Genomic DNA, 22,735 nt, shown 5'->3' on the forward strand with positions numbered 1-22,735 from the left:
CACTAGCAAAAGTCAAGGCAGGCCAGCAATACTGCTTTATCCTCAGACCCTGTATCTGTACCACGGTTGGAAGGTGCTGACCACTCTGGGGCAGAGTCTTCTCCCCTACATTAATCACTCCTGTAAATGCCCTCATAGTGCCCAGAGTAGTGTCTCTTGGTTGATTCCAGATCTCGTCAAGTTGAAAGTCAATTTTAACTACCAGGGATACTTTACAGATTTTAACCGTGGTGTGTAGGTCCCTTTTCACTGCTGTCCCCGTGTGTAGGTCCCTTTTCACTGCTGTCCCCTCTGCTGTGCTGCAGCGTCTTAGTTTCAAATAATCTCATTTGCCATTGTTACTTTTGCTGCTAATGTGCTGTGAATCACATAAAATCATTTATCCAACAGCTATCTTGAAGTGTTTCTCCTGTTTTTTTCTAGTGGACTCGGAGCTTCCGGTCTTTGCATGAAGGCCTTTGATCCATTTTGAGTTGACTTATACAGGGTGAGAGATGGGGGTCTAGAGTCATCCTTTTGCAAGTCTTCCTGACACTTTTGCCAAATATTAATAGGCTGCAGGTCTGTGGATTTAATTTTTGGTTTTTATTCTGTTTCATTGGCCTGCATGTCAATTTTTATGATGTTACCATGCTGTTTTGATTCTTATAGTCCTGTAGTATATATGTTTTGCGATAAGATATTATGTTTCCAGTCCTGTTCCTTGTATACAAGATTGCTTTTGCTATTCAAGAGTTTTTGTAATTTACAAGTTCTTTTCTGTTTCCACAAAGAATACCATAAGTATTTTGAGGGAAATTATATTAAATCTATGAGTTAGTTTGAGTAACATGCATATTTGGGTTGTATACATATTTTAACAATATTAATTCTTTTAACCAAGTAACATGGAAGATCTTTCTATTTGTGTGTATATTTGAGAGAGAAAGTGGGAGAGAGAGAGAAACAGAGAGAAGTAACATGGAAGATCTTTCTATTTGTGTGTATATTTGAGAGAGAAAGTGGGAGAGAGAGAAACAGAGAGAGGGGGAGAGAAAGAGAGAGAGAGAGAGAGAGAGAGAGAGAGAGAGAGAGAGAGAAACAGAGAAACAGAGAAACAGAAACGGAGAGTTACAGAGGTTGGGAGCAAGTTCATTCTTCAGATTTCTTCTTTGGGGTTTTATAATTGCATTGTAGAGGATATTTATTTCCTTCATTGTTCCTAGATGTTTTATTTCTTGTAGCTATTGTGAATGGAATTAATGTATTGGTTTCATTTTTAGCAAGTCGTTATTAGTGTGTAGCAATCGTTGCACGTTGACTTTGTATCCTGCAACTTTATTCATTTATCAATTCTAACAGATTTTGGTGGCGTCTTGAGGATTTTTCTATAGACAGAAGAAAGGATTTCTTCTTTCCCAGTTGAATGCCTTTCATGTCTTTCTCAGATGTAATTCTTCTAAGACTTCCAGTACTATATTCAATTCATAGAAGAAGCAGAGGCTGGAAAGATGGCTCAGGAGTTAAGAGCACTGGCTGCTCTTCCAGAGGACCAGGGTTCAGTTGCTAGCACCTACACGATGGTTAGCAACCATCTGTAACTCCAGTTCCAGAGGATCATTGGAAGGCAATGGCCTTCTTCTGGCCTCCGAGTGTTGCATACACAAGCGTGCTTACATACATGCAAACAAAACACTCATAGACATAAAAATTTTTAAAAAGAATAGTAAAAGTAGATCCCCTTGTCTTGTTCCAGATCTTAAAGGAAAACTTGTCAGTGTCCCCTCATTCAGTATGATGTTGGCTGTGGCCAACATTCTGTGTTGAAGTGTGTTCCTTCAATATTTAATTTGTTGAGGTTTTCATCATAGAGAGATCTAGAAACTGTTTCCTGCATTTATTGGAATGATCATATATACGACTTTCATCCTTCATTCTGTTGATTTGGTGTACTGTTGAGCTACATGTGTTAAATCATCCTTATATTCTTAGATAAATTCCACATCATCATGGTACATGAGCTTTTCATATGCATTTGGATTTGGTTTGTAATATTATGTTGAGAATGTTTCTTGTTGTCTTTGTCAACAATGCTGACCTTTGTTTTTTGTTTGTCTTTGATTAGTTGGTTGGTTGGTTCTTTGGTTCTGTGTGTGTGTGTGTGTGTGTGTGTGTGTGTGTGTGTGTGTGTGTGCTCTAGTTTGGTATCAGTGTAAAATTGACTTCATAGAATGAGTGTGAAGGCTTTCCCTTTTTCCATTTTTGAATACTTTGAGAAAAATCCATATTTGTTCTGTACAAGTTTGATTAAATTCAGCACCAGATTCATCTTATTATGGGCTCTTTTGAGACTTTTTATTACTGATTCAATCTTTTTACTTGTTTTTGGTTATTAGAGTTTTTTACATCCAATTAAATGTTGGTAAGTCATGTGTATTTAGAAATTCACCCACTCCCTATATGTTTTCCAATTTCTTGGTATGTAGTTGTTCGTAATGAACCTTTGCTGTTCCTTCTATAGAACCAGTTGTAGTGTGTCCTTTTACGTCTTTAATTTTGCTTTCGTCGTCTCTCATTTTTGTTCTCGATGAGTTTAACTAGAGTCTCTTAAACTGTTTATCATCTGAGAAAACCAATGCTTCATCCCATTGATCCTTTGTAGTTTTTGTTTTCGTTTCTGTTACTTCTCTGGCCTTTATTTCTTTACTTCGACATTTGCATTTGATCTATTTCTGTTTCTACAGTTCCTTCAGTTATATAGTTAGTTTATTTGAAGCCCATTTTTAAATCTTTATTTATTTTATGTGTATGTATGTTTTGCCTGCATACACATAAAAGCACCTGTGTCATTCAGTGCCCACAGAAACCAGAAGAGGGTGTTGAATCCCCCTGGAACTGGAGTTACAGATGACTGTTAGCTGCCATGTGAGTGCTGGGAACCAAGTCTGAGTCTTCTGTAAGAGCCACCAGTGCTATTAACTGCACAGCCATCTCTCCAGGCCCTGAAACCTATTTTTTTTATTGAATTGTTGAGATTTTCTTACAGTATAACTAGATGATACTTAGATCCCCTCATCGCCCCTCTTATTTCCCCATACCCAATTTAATGTACTCTAATATAGAGTCTAATTTATGTCCCCAAATGTCCTTCAGAGTGGGTCCATGCACTGGAGCCTGGTTAAGCAGCCCGTGCTTTAAAGAGACTGTTTCTGCCCCTCCCAACAGCCATCTGTTGATACCATTTCCTTAGGTGGGGTTAGATGTTTAACAGAGGTACTTATTGCTAAAAATCTTCCTCTAAGTACTGGGACAAAGGTTTTGTTATATTGTGTTTCCATTTGTTTCCAAGTGTTGCCTGACATTGCAGAGAGCTGATTCCTCACGGACCCCAGGAGAGAAGGCTCAGCTCACCCCACAGAGCCACACAGGACCAGCAGGGCAGTCAGGGGCATTGGAGTGAGAGAAATATGGGTCAAAGCCTTTATTATGATCTCCACAGGAAGTAATAATGAGTCGGGGTCAGCTGAGGATGGAACTGTTTGAATAGTAAGTACTATTCCCTGGCATCTGTGGCAGATGGCCCGTCACCCCTGCGTGGGGCCCACTGGAGAGACTGGGCTGAGTGCTCTGGAGCAATGATCTCATGTGAAAAGTGAGATTGAAAGTTACCATACCTTGGACCTGGTAATCTCTGAGAAAGACTTTGTCTCCATGGCTAGCAAGAACACAGAAATCAAAGCACAAGAAACACAGAAAGCAGAAAGGCTGCCTGACACACAGGGGTACAGCAGCATCCACAGGGAGTAAGTCATGGCACACAAAGGAGACAGTGAAGTTCCAAACCACGGGGTTCCCTTGAGCAAAGTGTCCCCATACAGCCTAATAAGACAAAGCCAGCGCACGAGCAGCACCATCACCATAACCCTGACTCGGTTTGATGTGGGACTCACATCAATGCAGCCTTCCTGCCCATTCTCCATGGAGTCATCCAAGGCCCACTATCCTCAAAAAGAACAGATGTAAGAACTCAGCTACATCCCTTGCCAACTACGACCTCACGTCATAGGAGCTATTTACCTGCTGTCTCCCCACCAAGCTCTGATCCCTTGTCTGAGCCCTCCAACACAAAGCAAGAGTTGACTGAAGTTGAGTGTCCATCCTCTCTCTGTGTTGGCCACTGTTGAGCTGCATTTACTCTCTCAAGTTAAAAGGATGCTTTTCAACCCACACAAGCTCCAGTGGGCCTCATTTCATGTGTAATGATCCTCAAAGAATGACTTTCCAAAAAACACTGGAAGAGAGAGACAGACAGACAAGGAGAAGTAGAGAGAGAGCCAAGGAAAGGAGGAGGAGAGAATATTTAGCCACAAAAAACCTAGGCTGAGAGTCAGTGAGCCTGTGACCTCTGAGCAGGAAGCCGAAACATGGCTCCTGGAGGACAGCATTCTGCACATCCTCGGGCCCCAGCTTATCTCTAGGGATGAGAACCTGGTGCAGTGTGAAAGGAAGTATGGGCCTGGGTCTGAGGCTGGCCTTAACAGCTGACCTTTCTCTACATTACTTGTTGGTGTCCGTGGGCCCTAGATGCCCCCATCCTACTTTCTGTGCCCACCAGCCTCCTCCAGCTCTCTCTGAGCTGGCACACTCTCAGTACTCGCCAAAGCTCACCACCAACAACCACATTGTCACCTGCCTGGTAGGTGCTGTCAGCTCAACTGGGAAGATCTTGGCCTGGGAGGTCTTCTCACAACCTGGAGCCGTACACACAGCCTTGCTGTGTGCGCTTGGGACACGTCCGTCCAACCTGCTACAGTTCCCTTTTTGTTGCTGTGATAAAAACACTGTGGCCAAAAGCAACGTAGGGGAGGGAGAGCTTATTTCGTCTTGTACTTCCAGGGTGCAGTCCATTATTTGAGGGAAGTCAGGGCAGGAACTCAAGGCAGGAACCTGAAGGCAGGTCCTATTCCACACAGCATTACCTCTGATCAGGGAACTCACAACCAAGAAAACACAGCAGAAACCATGGAGGAACACTGCTTGTGGACTTGTTCTCCGGTCCATCCTTAGCTAGTGGGTTTTTTGTTTGTTTGTTTGTTTTGGTCTTTTTGAGACAGGGTCTCTCTGTAGCCCCAGCTGTCCTTGAACTCACTATGTGGACCAGGCTGGCCTTGAACTCACAGAGATCCGCCTGCCTCTGCCTCCCAAGTGCTGGGATTAAAGGCGTGCGCCCAGCAGCTAGATACAGCCCAGGACCACCTGCCCAGGGATTAATACCACCGGCAGTGGACTGCGCCCTCCTATAGTAATTAACAGTCAGGACAGTCCCTCATAGACACATCCACAGACCAACCTCGTAAAGACAGTTTCTCAATGGAGACTGTCCTTTCAGGTGACTCTAGGCTGTACAAAGTTGACAGTGCTGACAAGGACAGAGTCCTTTACCTCTCTGTCAGTCAGTGTACTATTTTTTAAATTTAACAGACCGTGTCCTATTATACAAACACTTTACACCTAAGAATTCTAAAACAAAGCTGTAACCTATTAAAAGATACACCCTTTGGAGGTGGAGGTATGAGGGTGTGTGGTGTGTGTGTGTGTGTGTGTGTGTGTGTGTGTGTGTGTGTTATGAATATATGTGCATGGCCTGATCTCTATCTAATATTACATAAATAAATGGAAAGTAACTTTTAACTGAAAATATTTTCATATAAAAATGTTAGAGTATAGCATATCTGTACAGAATGAAGTGTTCTGATGCCTGTTTCTGGGTGAAGAATCATAGTAATTGGAAAGTTACAAATTAGACCAACAGGAGAATATTGTAATGAGGACTCAGACTCCAGTGAGGGCCTGCCAGCCCTGGGGGATTTTGAAAGTGGTAAACAATTCCTGGTAAGATGCCAGTGGACCACATTCTTGCTCCTTGATTTATGTGGTAGTTGCATTCTAGAAAAAAAATACCCATTCCTCATTAAAATTGCCAACCAGAACAAAAAGCCTTAGTTTTTATGCAAAACACAGTGGGATTCAAAGAAAGCTGACTCCGAGTCAGTCCAGATGTCAGCAGGTCTTCCTGGGTTGGGCTTGCTCATGGATTCCTGAAAACCAGTGTCACTGGATCTCCAGATGAGGGAAAGTACTCCGCCAAGGACTGTGCAAATGGAGCTGCCCCAGATGGGTCCCCAGAGTGGCTGATGGCTCCAGGGGCTGCTCTGTTAGGTCCCTTGTCATTTATCTGTCCTCTGTTCACAGCACACAGGGCCCAGCTGCCTTGCTCTGTCACACTCCCCTGTGGCTCATGTACTTGATACGCATTTAAAACATACAACATGTTGCTAAAGGAATGGGGAAAATGTTCTGGGGGGCGGGGGGATACAGCTTTGGAAGGTATTTCTTTTCTTTCATGTACCTAAAAGAGAAAATTATTGTGAAGCTCTAGCCCCCGTCACCTGTGCTGTGACACTTGGAGGAAAGACTGTTTTAGTGCACAGTGTCCAACCATCCTTAAAGTACAGCATCACGACGCACACTGATGTCAACCTCAGGAGAACACCTCCTTTTATAGAAATTGTGCATGCTATTCAGCACTGCGTGCTGATGGCGATCAGGGCGGCTGATCACCTGGTTGGCTCTGCAGAAGCTGAAAGCCTCTAGCATGTTTCCCAGAGGCTGTGAGGCTGCCGCGTGAGGATGCCAGGTGCGCACTTGGCCAGTCCTCTGTGTTCTGCTGCAGGGTTTTAACATTTTAACATAAGGAAAGGTTTATTTTCGAGACACAGTGGCTTTCTGGCGTTGTTCTTCTGTGCTTTTGATAGTCCAGGCATATGCTCTGGAATCAGTATTCAGTACTTGAATTCATACTCCAAAATGACTCTGGTTTACACTCCTTCTGCATTGAGTTTTTTCTGTCAAAGACTGTGAAATTGGCTCCTTAAATCAGAAACAGAAACGTACAAGCTGCTCTCATTTGTTAGTTAATTTGTAGGCTGCTGAAAAAACAATCTTTACCTCATTTTTTATGAAAACATATTTTCAAAAAACCCCTCCATAAACCTGCCAAAGTGAGCCTCTCCTTCAGTGGCAGCTGGCCTCTTTCCCATCTGCCCCCTCTCCATGACCACCACCTGGAATGCTCACTAGAACAGAAGAATGCAAGCTTCTCTGGCCCAGCCCAGGGTCTGGAAGCTGGTACCTCTTTATGCCCCATTTCTTCTGCCTATAGCATCCTGTGGTCAAATTCAGACTAAGTGCCCCCCATGTCTCCCCTGCAGGAGACTTTGCCACCAGCTGCCAGTCACCAACTCTCCGGGAGCTCCCACTGGCCTTCCATTTCTTTTGCCTGAATCACACTATAATTCATCACATTCAATATGCTGTGACCTTTCTTACATTAAAAATAAGGCTTTTATCACAAAAGTAATGCACAACCCATTAGAAAAGTTAGAAAATATAAATAGAAGGCAACATTACTGAAAAGGCTCTAACCCCTCTGCCGGTTTTGATGCCTGCCCCGCTGTGTTCCTACACTTAACGCAGGCCTGTCTGCTTTCAGAAGCCTGAAACCTGCCATGGTTTGAATGTGTCCCCAAGAGTTCATGTGCTGGAAATTTCACCCTCAAATACATATGTTGATGGTGTTTGGAAGTAGCATGTTTGGGAGATGAATGGTTCTGAGAAGGACATGAGGATGAAGCCCATGATGGCATTGGTGGCTTTGGAAGAAGAGGAAGAGAGGCCCACAATGGCTTGCTTCCTCTGTACTGCATGAGGCCCTCCTCTGAGCCCTTTCCATGTTGAAAGAGTCCTCGGTGTGTCCCTGGCTCCCATGTCCATCTCCCTAAAACCTCAGTTACTCTACACTGTGATCAGAGTTGTGTGTGCTTTGACTTCGTCTTGGCATGGTCTGCATTCCTCCTCAGACCTGAGAGGTACCACAGAGCAAGATCATAAAATTTTTAAAGCACCCAGATGGAGGGCCTTGCAGACAGCACCTAGAGCACCTCAGGTCTGCAGAGGGAGCCCACAGCAATTTGTCTGTTAGGGGCTCTCGTCATCCAAGTTCTGCATCTCACACTGCAAAATCAGCTGCAGAGCTGACGGGCTTCAGCGGGCCTATGTCAAGCAAGGGGAGTTGCTACAGATGAGATCTGCCTGAATCACGCCCTTGAGGGCCTGGTGGGTGTTATGTTGCACCTCATCATGTGGTATTGAGTAGGAGATATGATGGCTGCCTAGCAGGCTGAGGTGCAGAGCTAGAGAAGAATGCAAATGAGCAGTGCTCCCCTCAGCTCCTGACTACAACATGGAAGAGCTAGAAGAGCAGCACAGGCCTGATATCCAAAGAGGAACATTGGTAGCCTCTGCCATCCCAACAGCTACATGGGTCTCTGTTACATAGACCAGAGCAGCTGAGTTCAGACAGTGTTGGGGCCGGAAGGGCAGCAGGAACCTGCTCAGGCCAGTTTTAGAATATGCCCACAAATCTAAATGCTGTACAATGAAAACCCCACTCTGCAGACTTTTAAAGGATGGAGTTTCTTACTTTTCTCCATAATCAGCATCTGGAACCCTATTCTCCAGCTGGAGTCACCCTCCATCGGTCCTCAGGGCTGTCAGCAGAAGTGCACAGGCTGGGCCATGTGCCATGCAGTGTTTTGGAGTTCTCTGCACCAAGCTGTGGCATGTTGTGTGTTTTTGCTTCTGTCATGTAAATTTGGCTTCTAGAGTCACCTTTGCTCAAGCTCATGAGTGACCAGGGAAGGAAATCAGGTCAGGCCCAAGGTTCTGTGAAATATCATGTTACTCCTGTGAGTTTTAGCGTAGTGTAGACGGAATCTCAAGTCCCTGGTGTGGAGACAGAACACTGGCCTGCTTCTTCATCTGGTTATGGAGTTTGCCTTTAGCCAGGTGAACAGCAGAGAGACCCTCTGTGGATGCTCTTCTGGTCTTCCCTGGAAGGAAGATGTGCAGAAACGTGCTCCATACACACAGGACTGACTGGTACCCATGTCATTTTGCTTCTGTGAGTATATGTGTTTCATATACAAGATGTGATAAACTTCCAGAATTACTTTCACTCCTTTATTAACATTTGCCACTGAAATAATGCAGGCATTTCTGTTCCCGCCCATTTCCTTTCAGGTTCCACTTCAATGTCCTTTTACTCCATGAAGAAGTAAGTCCAGCTGTTAACACTTTTTCCTCTACGTTCCTAACATAGCCTTACTTTCTCCCTGGTATTTTCTTTTACTTTTATAATGAGAAGAAAGCAATGGTTACATATTAATATCCTTTTAGGATTCGGAAGACATTACTGAGAAGTATCTGTCTTTATGTGTATGTGATTTTAAAAAAGACAAATAGTCAAAGAGCTATATGTTTTCAAGGAATTGCAGAACATTCTAGATAGCAGAATTGATGTGTGTTGCTTCTGCTCTTTGCTAGGTGCCTCAGGATGATTGGGGAGCGTACCCCACAGGTGGCAAGGAGGAGGAGATACCCTGCCGCAGGATGAGAAGTGGCAGCTACATCAAAGCCATGGGCGATGAGGAGAGTGGAGAGTCGGACTCCAGCCCCAAAACATCCCCAAAGGTGGCCATCCGGCCAGACCCCCTGCTGAAGTCCTTTGTACAAAGACCACTTGCAGACCACCAAACGTAAGAAAGACCTCTTCTCTCTCCTGCCCGTTCCTCTCTCTCCTCACAGCTACTTAGCCCTGGTGAGCTGTCTTCAATGAGAATTTGAAATGAAAATATGAGAAACCGTGCCATCAAGTTTCTCATCCTTAAAAAGATGATGACCAATCAGACCTTTGGTTATTTATTGCACAGTAATTATGGAAATCTGCTTGAGAAATTCCTATGTCTGATTAGTTTTAGAAAGGGGAATTGAGGTGGGATCTCATATATCCCAGGCTGGCCTCAAACTCATCATGTAGCCAAGGATAACTTTGTGCTCTTCATCACCCTGCCTCCATCTACGACTGATCTGAAGGCACTGTAATGCATCTGGCCTTACACATCACGCCAATCTTTGCATCAAGAAGGACATATTTCTATTCAGATGGTAGTGTGATGTGTGAATGTCTGTGGGGAAACATCTAAAAGGCTTTTCTGTTTACTCTTGCTTCATAAATACATGCATAGAAAACAGATTTTTATCAGGGCAGAGGAAGTAGCCTGGCTTTACAAACATAAAATCAATACACTTTGCATATTTGTCCAAAGGTACATTATTGATAAGTGTGGTTTCTGAAATACAAACATCTAAAACCACCCGGGAAATTAACTGTTGACATGAACTGTGAAAACACAGTTGCTCTCAGCAGTTTGCCTGACGTGCATGCCCAGCCTGCGAGCAGGTTTGGGTGTAAAAGCTAAGCACTGTTTGGGTCCTCCTTGCTTCCCATTTCAAGCTGCTTGTGCCATGTGAGTGAACAGCAACAGGTGACACCTGCTCTACACTCCGTGCGCTCTTTCTGTGTCGCTTTCTTTGATACACAGTGAGGTAGTGAAGCTCCAGCCCCAGGGGCCGGCTTCATGTGTCCCCACCCAGCTTGGTGCGCATGATAACAAGCCAACAGCAGCTTGATTTCTCCTAATAAGCTCAATAACTCATGAGTATCATCTTATAGGATGAAAACTTAAAATTGTGAATTGCAGCAGGATCTTACCTGTAGAGTCCATGCAGTCTGAGGATGCCCTCATGACACCACCACTGCCCCCTTCTTAGAGAACAGAGAGCTACTTAGTTCAATCAAAATTAGACTTATTTCTAATTTTACCTGCACATCCCACTGGGCTGTACACAGGGCTATCTGCCGAGCTCTTGGTGTGAATGTGGGTGCTCAGAAGTGCAGGGAGGTCAGGCTTAGAGAACATTTAACTGAAGACTTTATTTCCTAGTAAACCACAGAATAAACCATCCTTATTCTAGAGTTTATTTATACTCAAAGACTGTTTTAAATGAAAATGATAATTCTAAAATTGCACTCAAAATATAATTATAAATACACAGCCCTCACTTTCCTTTTTATAGCGAGGACTTCTCAGCAGGTGGACTGACAAATAGTTCCAAGATGCAGAATGATTCAAATGGTGGCGATGGGCATGAATATTTTTCATCTCTGTGAGATACTCTTCTCATATGCACAAGCAACTTGGTCCTCATTAGCAGTATTTAAGAAAGCACTGCAGTTATGAGGTAAACTTGGCGGTTAGCTGGGGAAGTGCCCTAACTCATATCATCAGTTCAGGACCCTTAGGTGTTTAAGTTCCTCCTGTGCCATTCTGCTATCCTATAAAATAAACTGTGTCAGCAGGCTGTCAAACTGCCTGGCCCAGGGCGGGAGAGATGACTCAGCTGTTAAGAGCACTGGTTGCTCTTGCAGAAGACCTGGGTTCAGTTCCCAGCGCCCAGATGGTGGCTAACAACTATCCATAACTCCAGTTCCAGGGAATCCAACGCCTTCTTCTGTCCTCTGTGTGCACTGCATGATATGGGTGCTCTCACATACATGCAGGCATAGCACTCGTACACATACAATATAAATAAAGATTTATAAGTTTAAAAACTGCCTGGCCCAAGCACTGGACAGTAACTGGACCTCTAGTTGGCAGTTGGCAGTTCTTCTTTTGAGTTATATAATAGATAATCCCTCTATGAAAGCTGCAAATATTCTACTTCTGAAGCTCAGTCTCTTGGAACAATGCCAGAATTATTCTGCTGAAAGCTGTCCTGTCCTCCATCCTCAGAGTCAGCCCCTCATCACTGAGCTACAATGCATCTGTATTATTCATAAAGGCACTCTCCCTTCTGCCATGCTCTCTAAGGCAGTACGTGGTCCTAGAAAGTCTCTAGCTCACAAAATAAAAATAAGACAAAAACCTACCTTGCCAAGCTGTCTTTATGCCTCCAAGCACTAGCTTCTCAGAAGCTGGGTCCACTGATCAGGTTGTCTGCCTGAGGCCAAGTGGAGCCCTGTCCATCTATACCAGACCCTGCTGTGTGCAGAGTACCTAGCACAGTTATTACCAATTAATTGAAATGCAAATTCCAAGTTACTACTGAATTCAATTTACTGCACTTTTAAATTAGCTCATGTATTAATGTTGAGATACTTGAATTACCAATTTAAGTCGGTTATTATGAGAAGTAGATCTAATAATTTAATTTGAGGATTTTGCTTTGTTTTATGCTTAGTTGAATTAAAAATAAGAAGTTTAATAATGTTGAACCTGACTGAGTCATTCAGTAGTGAGGGCAGCCCTTTAAATTCATAGAGGAAGGGAAACATTGCAAGAACCATTCTGTCATATGCATTCTGAAGGATTACACAGGCCCCAACGTCTTCACACAGAAGTCCATGTGTACATGGATGCACATTAGTACTGTGACGGCTGGTCTTAATGGTCAGTTTGAATGAAGCCTCAGGGTGCTTACAGAGAGGACTGGCCTGTGTGACAGTGACAGGGAGGAATACCTACCCTCAGGGTGGGTGGGTGGCAACTTCCAATGAGCAGCTCCGATGAAAATGGAATCTGAGGAAAGCGGCATAAGGGGCTGCCTTCCCTTCTTTTCTGAGTCTGTCCATCACTGCTGCTGTGACCCTCCACAGGAGTCAGATTCCAACCTCTTCAGCCTCCCATTATAGACTCAATGCCAGTGACTCTCCAAAAAACCTCCTGGCTTTCAGCATTGGGTTGAGGCTGCTGAGCTTCCTGGATTAGGAGCCCAGTTCTCCAGTGTAGAGACAGCCACTGTTGATTACCCAGTCCCATGTAAAACAAATTTCCTTTTATAATATGTATACATATGTTCTTTTGGTTTTGCTACTCTAGAGAACCCAGCCTAATACAGATAGATGATAGATAGATAGATAGATAGATAGATAGATAGATAGATACATACATACATACATACATACATACATACATACATACATAGGTAAATACATAGATAGCTTATAGATACATACATACATACATACATACATACATAGGTAAATACATAGATAGATGATAGATAGATGATAGATACATACATATATATGAACATTCCATAATCTTGGAATAGAGAATAAATATTTAAATGTTTATACTTGAGAAGCTGTAAGATATTGACCATTTGAATTCATAAAATTAAAAACATTTTCATGGCCAAAGCAAACAAAGAAACCAGAAAACCAAAAGTATCATCAACAGACTAAAACAACAACAGAAGCCTGGGAAGGAGATTCAGTATAAGAAATGTATGTTCTTACTCTTTATTTGTAAGAATTTCTTGTGACTAGAAAAGGAAAAATGATGCAAAAATTAATAGTTAAATCATAGTTAAAATTAATAAAGTCTTTCTGAGGGGTACAGAGTTTGGAACTGAACATCCAAAACATATTCTGAAAGACTTTCTGAAAAGACTGCAAAAATGTGAAAGAATAGAGCAGTGTTCTCTGTCTGTCTCACCATAAGAGGCCGTGCAATACCTGAGTGCCCACCCTGAGGAGGCAGAGCTGGATAAGTGTGCCACTGAAAGCAAGCCTTAGCAAGGCAGCTCGCAGAATGGGGATGGACCAGCTGGCTCCAGGAATGGCACACTACTAGCTCAGTTAGCTCCTGGCCAGATTCTCCAACAGTGATCACCAAGTGCCTTGCAGGATGCACGCGCATTCCAAGCATGAACTCCACTCATCTCCACTTTCACGGCTCCACTCACAGCAGCCATAAACTTCCATTAAATTGTAGGAGAAAAGATGCCTGGAAGATGGCTTAGTGGGCAAAGTACCTGCACAACAATTTCAAAGACCTGAGTTTGGATCCCCAGCACCCACATAAAAGCCAGGCACAGCAGTTAGGCACCTGGCACCCCAGCACTGGGGGTTGGAGGAGACAGCCAGATCCTAGAGCTCACTGGCTGGCCAGCCAGCCTACCTGAAATAGCTCTAGGTTCAGTGAGAGACCCCACCTCAAAAAGTAAGGTGGAGAGTGAAAGAAGCCATACCTGACATTCAAATACATGCACATTCAAATGAATACACACACACACACACACACACACACACACACACACACACACACAAATCTTAGGAGAGAATCTTAAGAAAGATGTATACTAAATACAAAACAAAACTTCATGTATTTACTCACAACACATTCTAATTACCACAGCTTAAGAGATAAAATATAAGAATGTAAAGCGCCACTCAGTGGGAAGGGAGGTAGAATGTACACAATAAGGGAGTAGAAGGGCGGATGCTGGGGTAGAAGGGTACAGGAGGGTCAGCGGGCAGGAGATGGAGGAGGAGCAGGGAGGGGGCAGGTCAGCCAAAACTAAGACGTATGAAAATGCCATAAAAGAAGCCTGTTATTTTGTATGCTAATCAAAAAATAAAATTAAATAAATAAATGGAATGAAGCTTCTACTCAAAAGCAGAAGATTCAGAGATGGCACAGGCTCCCACAAGCTGTCTTTTAGGAAAAAACATTTTATAATAACTGTTGTGTGTGATGCAGTGTATGAGAGAAAAGGGAACAATGTGCACAGCCTGAGAAGCCTGTAAGAAAGATCTGTGAGGAAAAAAACCTTCAAATCCAAATATCAGAAATGAAGACTTGATATGTTCACCAATAGAGTCAATGTAATTGAGTAACGTGTCAGTGAACTTGAAGGTGGGGGCCACAGAAATCATCAAAACAAGGGCTGGAGAGATGTCTTAGTGGTTAAAAGTGTGTCCTGCTCCTGCACAGGACCTGAGAGTTCCATTCCCAGCACCCACACCGGGCAGCTCAGAACCACCTGTAGCTCCTGCTCCAGGATCTGACACCTTCTTCTGGCTTCTGAGAGAAATTGGGCCCATGTGCATAGACACACACACAGACACACACACACACACACACACACACACACACACACACACACACACACACGTAAATAGTCTTAAATAGAAATGAAAGAAATCAAGGAAAGCTTGAAGAAAAATAGACTGGCAGGTAAAAGCAGAAATGAGCATATGGGAAGTGCGGATAACATAAAACAGGCCAACACTTGTCATGGGAACCTCGGAAAGAGAAATCGAGCCGACAGAGGAGCACCTGAAGAAGGAATGGCTGAAAGGTCCCCAAACTAATGAAATGCACCAAATCACAGGTGTGAGAATCTGAGAAAGGTGCACACCAACACCAAAACAAAGCCCTGCGTGTTTATGCACATGACATTCCAACCACCAGCGATGAAGGATAAAAAAAGAAGTAGCCTGCACATTGAACACAGAGGAGCAAAGAGCTGTGGCAGGAATTTTACCATGAAGAGTTCGGGTCAGAAGATATGGAAGAGATGTTGGCATGTCAAGAAAAAACCTACTAGCCAGAGCCATCCTAGACCCAGAAGAAATGCCTTTCATAAATTAAAGTGAAAAGAAGGCTTCCAAACACAAAACTAAACGCTAAGAAAGCTTACTGCCCGCAGACCTGTGTGACAAGAACTGTTGCAGACAACTCTTTAAGCATAGACGTCAGACAGTACCAGTGGACCGTGGAACTCTACACAGAAGGGAAGTGGCAAGCCTCAGTTGTGATGATGATATACAGAACTGAACGGAAAGTGGGAGACACTGACAGGTTCTGAAACAGAGCCAGAGCTAGCATATCAGAGGACAAGAGGAGGGTGATGTGGGATGGCGTGCCAGCAGCTTGGAGGAGGAGAAAGAACTAAGTTGATTCCCTCACAGAGGAGTGCATGCACCAGCCTGTGATTGCTGTTTCAGTCAGTGCTGGAGATCAACCTGGAGCCTCACACATGATAGGCAAGCACTCTACCATTGAGTTGCACTCCAGCCCTAAAGGATTCTCTGGATAACTCAGGAGGCCCCTTCATGATCTTAATGTAGATTTAATTTGGTTCTTTCTTTTTTTCTTTCTTTCTCCGTATTGGAGATCAAACTAAGCACCTTACCCAGGCTGGCGAGCACTATATCAGTGAGAAACATCCTCTGTCCCTTTTAATATTTCCACAAGGTAGCAATTCACGGTGCAGGCAGCTATGAGCAACTTCCCTGCCCACCTGCCATCAACTAGGAGAGGAAGTCCAGTCGACAGTGGTGGAATGCAGATACTTAGTGGTGGTGAAGATACTTAGACATCAATGGTTCTTTCTGGCCCCTCCACCTGCCCTAGGAAAACTCTCCAGACACAGAACAGCTGTCTTCCTGTAAACAGGGCTATGCTCTTCAGTGTCCTGTGCTTGGCGGTCCTTAGTGGGTAGTTGTGCAACAACACAGGGAGAGGCTGCCTGGCATTCCAGAGAGACTATCAGAGCCTTGGCTCAGAATTACTTTGGAAGGTGAGTTAGCAATTCCCGCAAGAGTTCAGCAACGTTGACTCTTGCGTATCCTGATGTGGGTCCCCATTGCACGTTCGGGCTCTCAGCTTCCTTCAAAGACTCCTTCAGGGACTGAAAATGAGGCTCGATTAAAAGAGCATTCGCCTCCATGCACAAAGCCCTGGTTCATCTCCAGTACCACATAAACTGAGTGCGGTGGTAGTGTGTACCTATAGTCCCAGCACTCAGGAGGTAGAGCGAGGAAAATCACATGTTCGAGGTCATCCTCAGCTTCATAGCAAGTTTGAGGTCAGCCTGGGCTACATAAGACCTTATTCACATCTCTAAAAACAAAAACAAAAAATCCTTCTTCAGATCAGCCACAGTATTTCTGTGTTAGCTCCAACCCTGCTTCTTGAATCACAGGTCAGTCTTTCGCGGTGCAGTTCTAACCAACCACGTGACAGACTTTGGGCCACTCACGGCAGGTTCTTGGACTGGCTTCTCTGACCACTGGGAGGCTTGAGCACAGCCCTGCTTTCAGGAAGATAGCTCTCCTTGCTCCCCAAACCTGCTGTCTCCATGTCAGCCATTTCCTGAGCACAGCAGGGTCTCAAAACCCAGCTCAGTACAGCCCTCCCTGGAGACTCCGAAGAAGGCTCCTCTGCCACATAGTGCCTTGGTGCATAGAGCCTACCCTCCTATCCAGGTTTTGTTTCTATCACTGCGATAAAATATTCTGACCAAAAACAACATAGAGGGTGAAAAGTTTAGTTGGCTCACAATTCCAAGTCACAGTCCGTTTCAGAGAAGTCAAGGCAAAAACTCAATTGGCTAGTCACAGCACATCCAGTCAAAATCAAAGAAAATAAGTGCATTCTTCTCGCTTAATTGCCTTCTGCCTCTGCTCAGCAGCCTCGTTCTCTCTCACACGGGTCAGGACCTAACCCATGAAATGGTGCTGGGTCTTCCTACCCCAATTACTGATCAAGACATTCACCTATAGCCATGCCCACAAGCCAACCTGCTCTAGACAATTCCCCAACTGTCACCCGAGACTTCAGGTGACGCTGTCGTGTCATATTGACAGTTAACGCTAACCAGCACGTCCACTGTCTACTTTCGTTGGGAACCCACGCATCAGGGAAGGAGGCAAGGGCCATTCTCGATGTTATTATTCAACATACAAGTGAATGAGCAAAACTAATGTCTTGGGAATCACAGGTAGGGACCATTGCTAGTGAACCTAGCAAATGAACTGCTTGCTACTAAGAGCACCTGTGAAGTAACTAGCCTTAGAGATCATCAGTGCAGAAGCATGCAGCCTAGCCGCACCTGCCCACTTCTTACACTCCTATTAATCAAGAAGGAAGCAGATGCCTCCTGCAACATCACACACCTTAAATGTGCGATGTTTCAATTAGCAGGAAGCCATATGCTCCCCGGAGGAGGTTTCCTCTCCCACGGTTTCCATGGCCATCTGTGGGCAGATGGCTTCCAGATCTATAATTTCTGTTGGAGACCAGGATGGATTTCCGTGCCAGGCCACATGAAGCTGTTGCCAGCTCTGTGCCTGTGTTTGCATCCCTGAGTCCAGCTTCCTGGTGCCAGGTAGCTCAGGATGCTCCTAGTAGGAGCATGGCCCTGCGTGGGAGGTGGTTCCCTGGAATCGAGGCAATACCTCAACATACTTGGCAGTCTGTGACATGGAGGCTGCACCTAGGGGCTGTGCCTCTGTACTTCCTGTCTCTGCTCCCTGGATGCTACAGGCATCTCTCCAGCATGCCTCTGACCTAATTCTAATTGCTTTCTAGGTCTTTCACTTTATACCTGAGTTCGGTTCTTGTTTATTATGTGCGCACTGATTCCAGTCCTAATCTAATTTTTCCCTGTCGTTTTGACATTCTTAAAATCTAATGTAAAAATGAAATAGGGGCTAGAATGGTAGCTAAAGTGTTGGTAAAGTGTTTGCTGCCTGCCGAGCCTCCTCCCCGCCAGCGAGGCAGGATGTGGAGCTCAGCGATGGGGGCCGAGGAGGGGTAAGTGCGCTGCTTGCCCATTCACCCGCCTCCCGGAGACTCTCAGACGCAGCAGGGAGTTTAGTCATGCAGGAACTAGTTTATTGTAAGTGTTACAATGCTTATAAAGACAAAAACCACAATCATTAGCATAGGTGGGAACCTATCCTCCAATCCTGTGGAAGGTCACGTAGAGCACGCAGGCTCCTTTCAATGTACTACTATGGTGATCACGAGGTGCTCACGTGTTTTCCTCCTGGTTAGTCTCCAATCACCTACACTTCCTCTTATTTTTTGTCCCTGGTCCAACTGCTTAGCTCCTTCCCCCACTGAGGTGGTCGGTGCCATTTTGAACACAGCTTCCCTACATCTCCCCCTTTTTATTAACCGGGGGGCATTGCTCTCCCAGTAACCGGTCAGACCTTGGGTTAGGTGAACTGGTGACAACCTTGGTTTAGGTGTATGTCTCCTTTATGGGGAGGTAAGGAGCCAGTCGTAATGGACACGTATCAGCATAGCTTGTACCTGTGCTATTTGTCCTCGAATCATTTTCATGATTCGGGCATAGATACATGGTCCAAAGGTGCAAACAAGGGTGAGGATCACCAAGGGTCCCAGCAGTGTTGAGATTAGAGTTATTAACCAGGGAGAGGCGTTAAACCATTGTTCAAACAGGGATTGGTCCCTCTGGGCATGTCAATTATTAATCTCCTTTCTGACTTCATCTAAGTTTTTTGTGATTACCCCCGAATGGTCAACATAGAAGCAGCACTCCTCTCCCAGTGCTAGGCACAACCCTCCTTGTTGCATAAAGAGAAGGTCTAACCCCCTTTTATTTTGTAATGTAACTTGTGTCAGCGATGAAACAGATTGTGGGAGGAATCTTACCACCGTTTTCAATTTATCTAAGCCTGCATCCATGTTTGCCTGAATCCTTCGGAGGCCCTGTTGGGAAAGGGCCAGAGAGGTGGCCCCCAGGGCTTCCCCTCCCATTCCTAGTCCCACAAGCATTGAGACTGTTAAGGTGGTGACTAACTCCCTCTTAAACCTAAGTGATTGTCATGCCTCCATTTCCCCCCAGGAATGATATAGCACATGGGGGAAAGGCACTACCAAGGCACATGCATCCCCATCAGTATGTGTGAGGACTGTCAATGAGAGACAGGGTGTTAGCCCTGACTTTTGACATAACCAATAAATTGCTGGGTCAGCAGAAACTACCCATTGATTACTGGTATTTGCCGCCGCCTGTGTTATGTTAAAGCAGCCTTCCCAGGGGGAGGGATAATCTAGGGTAGTGACACAGGTCAGATTGTAATCTGATCAGATTGTAATCTGTCACAGGTTTGGAGAGCCTGCTCGTCTTGGTGGACACCCCTTCCACCAACACTTTTGATCATCGGAGGTGTAATTAAACCTTCCTATTACACCTATTGCCTCAATCAACTGTACACCGGCCTCTAGGCACAACCAGCATAAGGAGGTAAGGTCCAGACGGGTCAATTTGAGAACTCTATATGCAAGTTGGATAGCCATTAGGATCTCTGACCCTCCCTTTGGGGTCAATTCCTTAAACCCATTGGGTCTCACTCTGGGTTTTGAATGAAGGTTTTGCGGGGGAAGCGTAAGTCCTGTGGGGGAGAGGCTCATGGCAGGCAGCCCCCAAGTTGGCCGGTCTGGGTGTGATTCGCCTTGCGAGGGGCTCAACTGGCTTTCTAACCATAAAGAGGAGACCAGGGTCATGTCCAGATACATAGAGTCTCAATCCCCAAGTCTTTCCCAAGTCCCAGCCCCTCCTCCCTAAAGGTTATACGGAGGGGGTTGCAATGAAAGTTTGTACATCTTTCATATAGTGGATTTGTGGAAAGTCTAGGTCTCTGTATCCTTTTGACAGTGATCAGTCCCTGGTCCTTAATCCAATACCCCATCCCTGTGGTTTTACATCCCATTATAACAATAGTAGGAATCAGCCCCCCCACAGTTGTGTAGCTGTTGTGAAGTTCTACCACTTCCTGAGCACAAATAAAATTCTGTCTGTAATAATGTGTCCCACTTGAGCACATGGGAGCACCCTGGCTCCCTGGGGGACCCTGTTAACGGTAACGTGCATCCATGTCCTGTGTCCCCACATTCAGGCCGGGTCCCCCCTTGAGTCCGGTCACCAACATCCCACTATCCGGTAGCCAGGGCACAGAGATCTACCTCCAGGTCAGGCCACCATGTGTTCGGTGGCTTCACCTTGGTAGTGCTGTTGGCAATCACTCCAGTAGCCGCATTGGTTACCAACCACGTGACCTTTTGGGGCTGATGTGGATTCAGGGTCTCTATAGGTCCAGATGATCTTGTTAGCATCAGCTCCTCAATTGTCAGCAGTGATATGATGATCATGAAGGTGAGTTTCCTCATTTTGATCTGTAAGAGACAGAGAGAGAAAGGCTTCCTCAAGGGTAGGTCTCCCTTGGTGATTATGAGGAGGTGTCTGTCTATGTTTTGTTTTCTTCTTCTGGGCCTTAAGGGCCAAGTGTCAGCTCCACCAGAGTCTTTTCTTTTCCCTGTTAGTCATCTTGGTTGGAGCCATCACCCTGTAGGGGGAGATATTTGAGGTTTCTGGCTGGTACCCAAATAGGCTTATCTTCTCCCATGGGGAAAACACAACCGAATCCTCTTCCCATCGTTAACAGTGGGTCCGGTCCTCTCCACTGGCCCGTAATCAGGTCCTTCCACCTCACCTCTACTCAGGGTTTTGTATTTTCTTGTCCCCAGTGAGCTTGAAATTTAGATTGGAAGGTATTTTTTGAGCGATTTAAAATGTTTATAGTAAATAGGGCTATCTCTATTTGCTGATGGGGGCTCATTCCCCCTTTTTGTTTTAATAGTTGAGTTTTGAGTGTTTGGTGATTTTGCTCAACTATAGCTTGACCCTGTGGGTTATAAGGTATTTCCATGGAATGTGAGATGCTACAATCCAGCGGCTGACTGAGGCCATGACTCAAGCCTGAGCAGGCAGCCCGATGATTGCTATTCATACCTCTCCACACCATTAATTTGGTGAACTCATCCCTCAGAGGTCCAGGGGACAATTTCCTGACAAGGCTCTTCTCTACTCTGTCTACAAAGTCTGCAAGGGGCTCACTTGCCTTTTGCCTCAGCCCCACAAGAGGATTCTCCAATGGCCCTTCATTGAGCTTCTTCCAGGCTGCAAGGCCTGCTCACCTCACCTGGTCCTGGTATGGGGCAGGCAAAGCTGCCTGTTGTACCCCGGTGGAATAGGCATCAGCAGTCCCTGTCAGCTGCCTGTAGGAAAAGGGGATCTGTGGGTTTGCTCCATGATTTTGCCCTACTATGGTTCTACACTCCTTTTTGTATAAGGCTAGCCATTTGATGAACTGATTGCTAGGGAGGACTGCCTTAGCCATATCCATCCAATCTCTAGGGATGCATGGCTGGTGGGCGATGTTTTCCAGCAAAGCCTCGGCCCAAGGAGAGTTAGGGTCGTCACTGAGGACTGCGGCCCTTAACTCCTTAAGGTCCTCAGGTTCCCATGGATACCAATCGGCCAGCCTCTGTGGTCCTGGAACCAAGTTTACTGGGAACGCCTTACAGGCAGGGGTTATGTGGGCTCCCTCAGAGGACAGTGGGCCCACCTGGGTAGTCTGGGAAGCCCCTTGTTGTACAGGACTATTCTCTGAGCCAAACTGCCACCATCTTCAGGGGTTTAGCTGTGCCCACTTGCCTTAAAAGATCATTCCAGCTGGGCTTGTTGACTGTTGAAGTTGCCACATAGAAGAAAGGATGGGAGAGGCATAGGACCCTCACCCGAGGAGAGGATCCAGCCACCCCTTCCGACCAGTTGTAGTCAATTCTACCCTAATTGCAGATGGCCTTGGGGAGGGGCTAGTGTGTGAAGACTGGGAAGGACTAGAGGAGGAGGCTCCATCTACTCAGCTATGAGGAGACATTGTCCATGTTGGCTTCTGAAGTATGGCTTCCAGTATGGCTGTTTTAAGGTCACCTGTGCTCTGTAAGAAAGCCTAATAAACTCATTGGTTCCCAGAGACTATTTTGGTGGAATGTACATGGGTTTGTCATTGGGGTCTTAGAAGGAGGGGGTATTAGATGTTTATATCCCCCCAGGGAAGGAATTTTAGCACCATCCTCCTTAACAGTCTGCTGATTAGCACCTTAGTTCCCTCTCCCACCTGCTCCCCTCTATTTGCTGGTGTAACCCTGGGCATTGAAGGTCACAGGGGGCAAAACTCTCCATATATAACAATGTTGAGCAACCTTCTGACAGCCTTGTAAATCTTGCTCATCCTAATCTGGATGAGCAGATGTGCTATAATTTAAGTTCTAGTACTTTCTTGTTGGGAAACTCCTTCTCAGTTTTAATTATTGCAAACAGTGTTGCAAAGAAAGTATTTACTTGT

General features: G+C 45.2%; 1 protein-coding gene across 1 annotated transcript in view; it reads left to right on the plus strand.

Moving 5' to 3' along the window:
* The window catches only part of Dlgap2 (DLG associated protein 2), an 886,725-nt gene that overhangs the window by 766,209 nt on the left and 97,781 nt on the right, over positions 1 to 22,735 (plus strand). The window contains exon 7 of the mRNA XM_029562223.1: positions 9,424 to 9,635. Within this exon, the coding sequence (XP_029418083.1) occupies positions 9,424 to 9,635 (212 nt within the window). The remainder of the gene's footprint in view (positions 1 to 9,423; positions 9,636 to 22,735) is intronic.

Source organism: Nannospalax galili, unplaced genomic scaffold (assembly GCF_000622305.1).
Source record: "Nannospalax galili isolate Female #2095 unplaced genomic scaffold, S.galili_v1.0 scaffold134, whole genome shotgun sequence".
NCBI lineage: Eukaryota > Metazoa > Chordata > Mammalia > Rodentia > Spalacidae > Nannospalax > Nannospalax galili.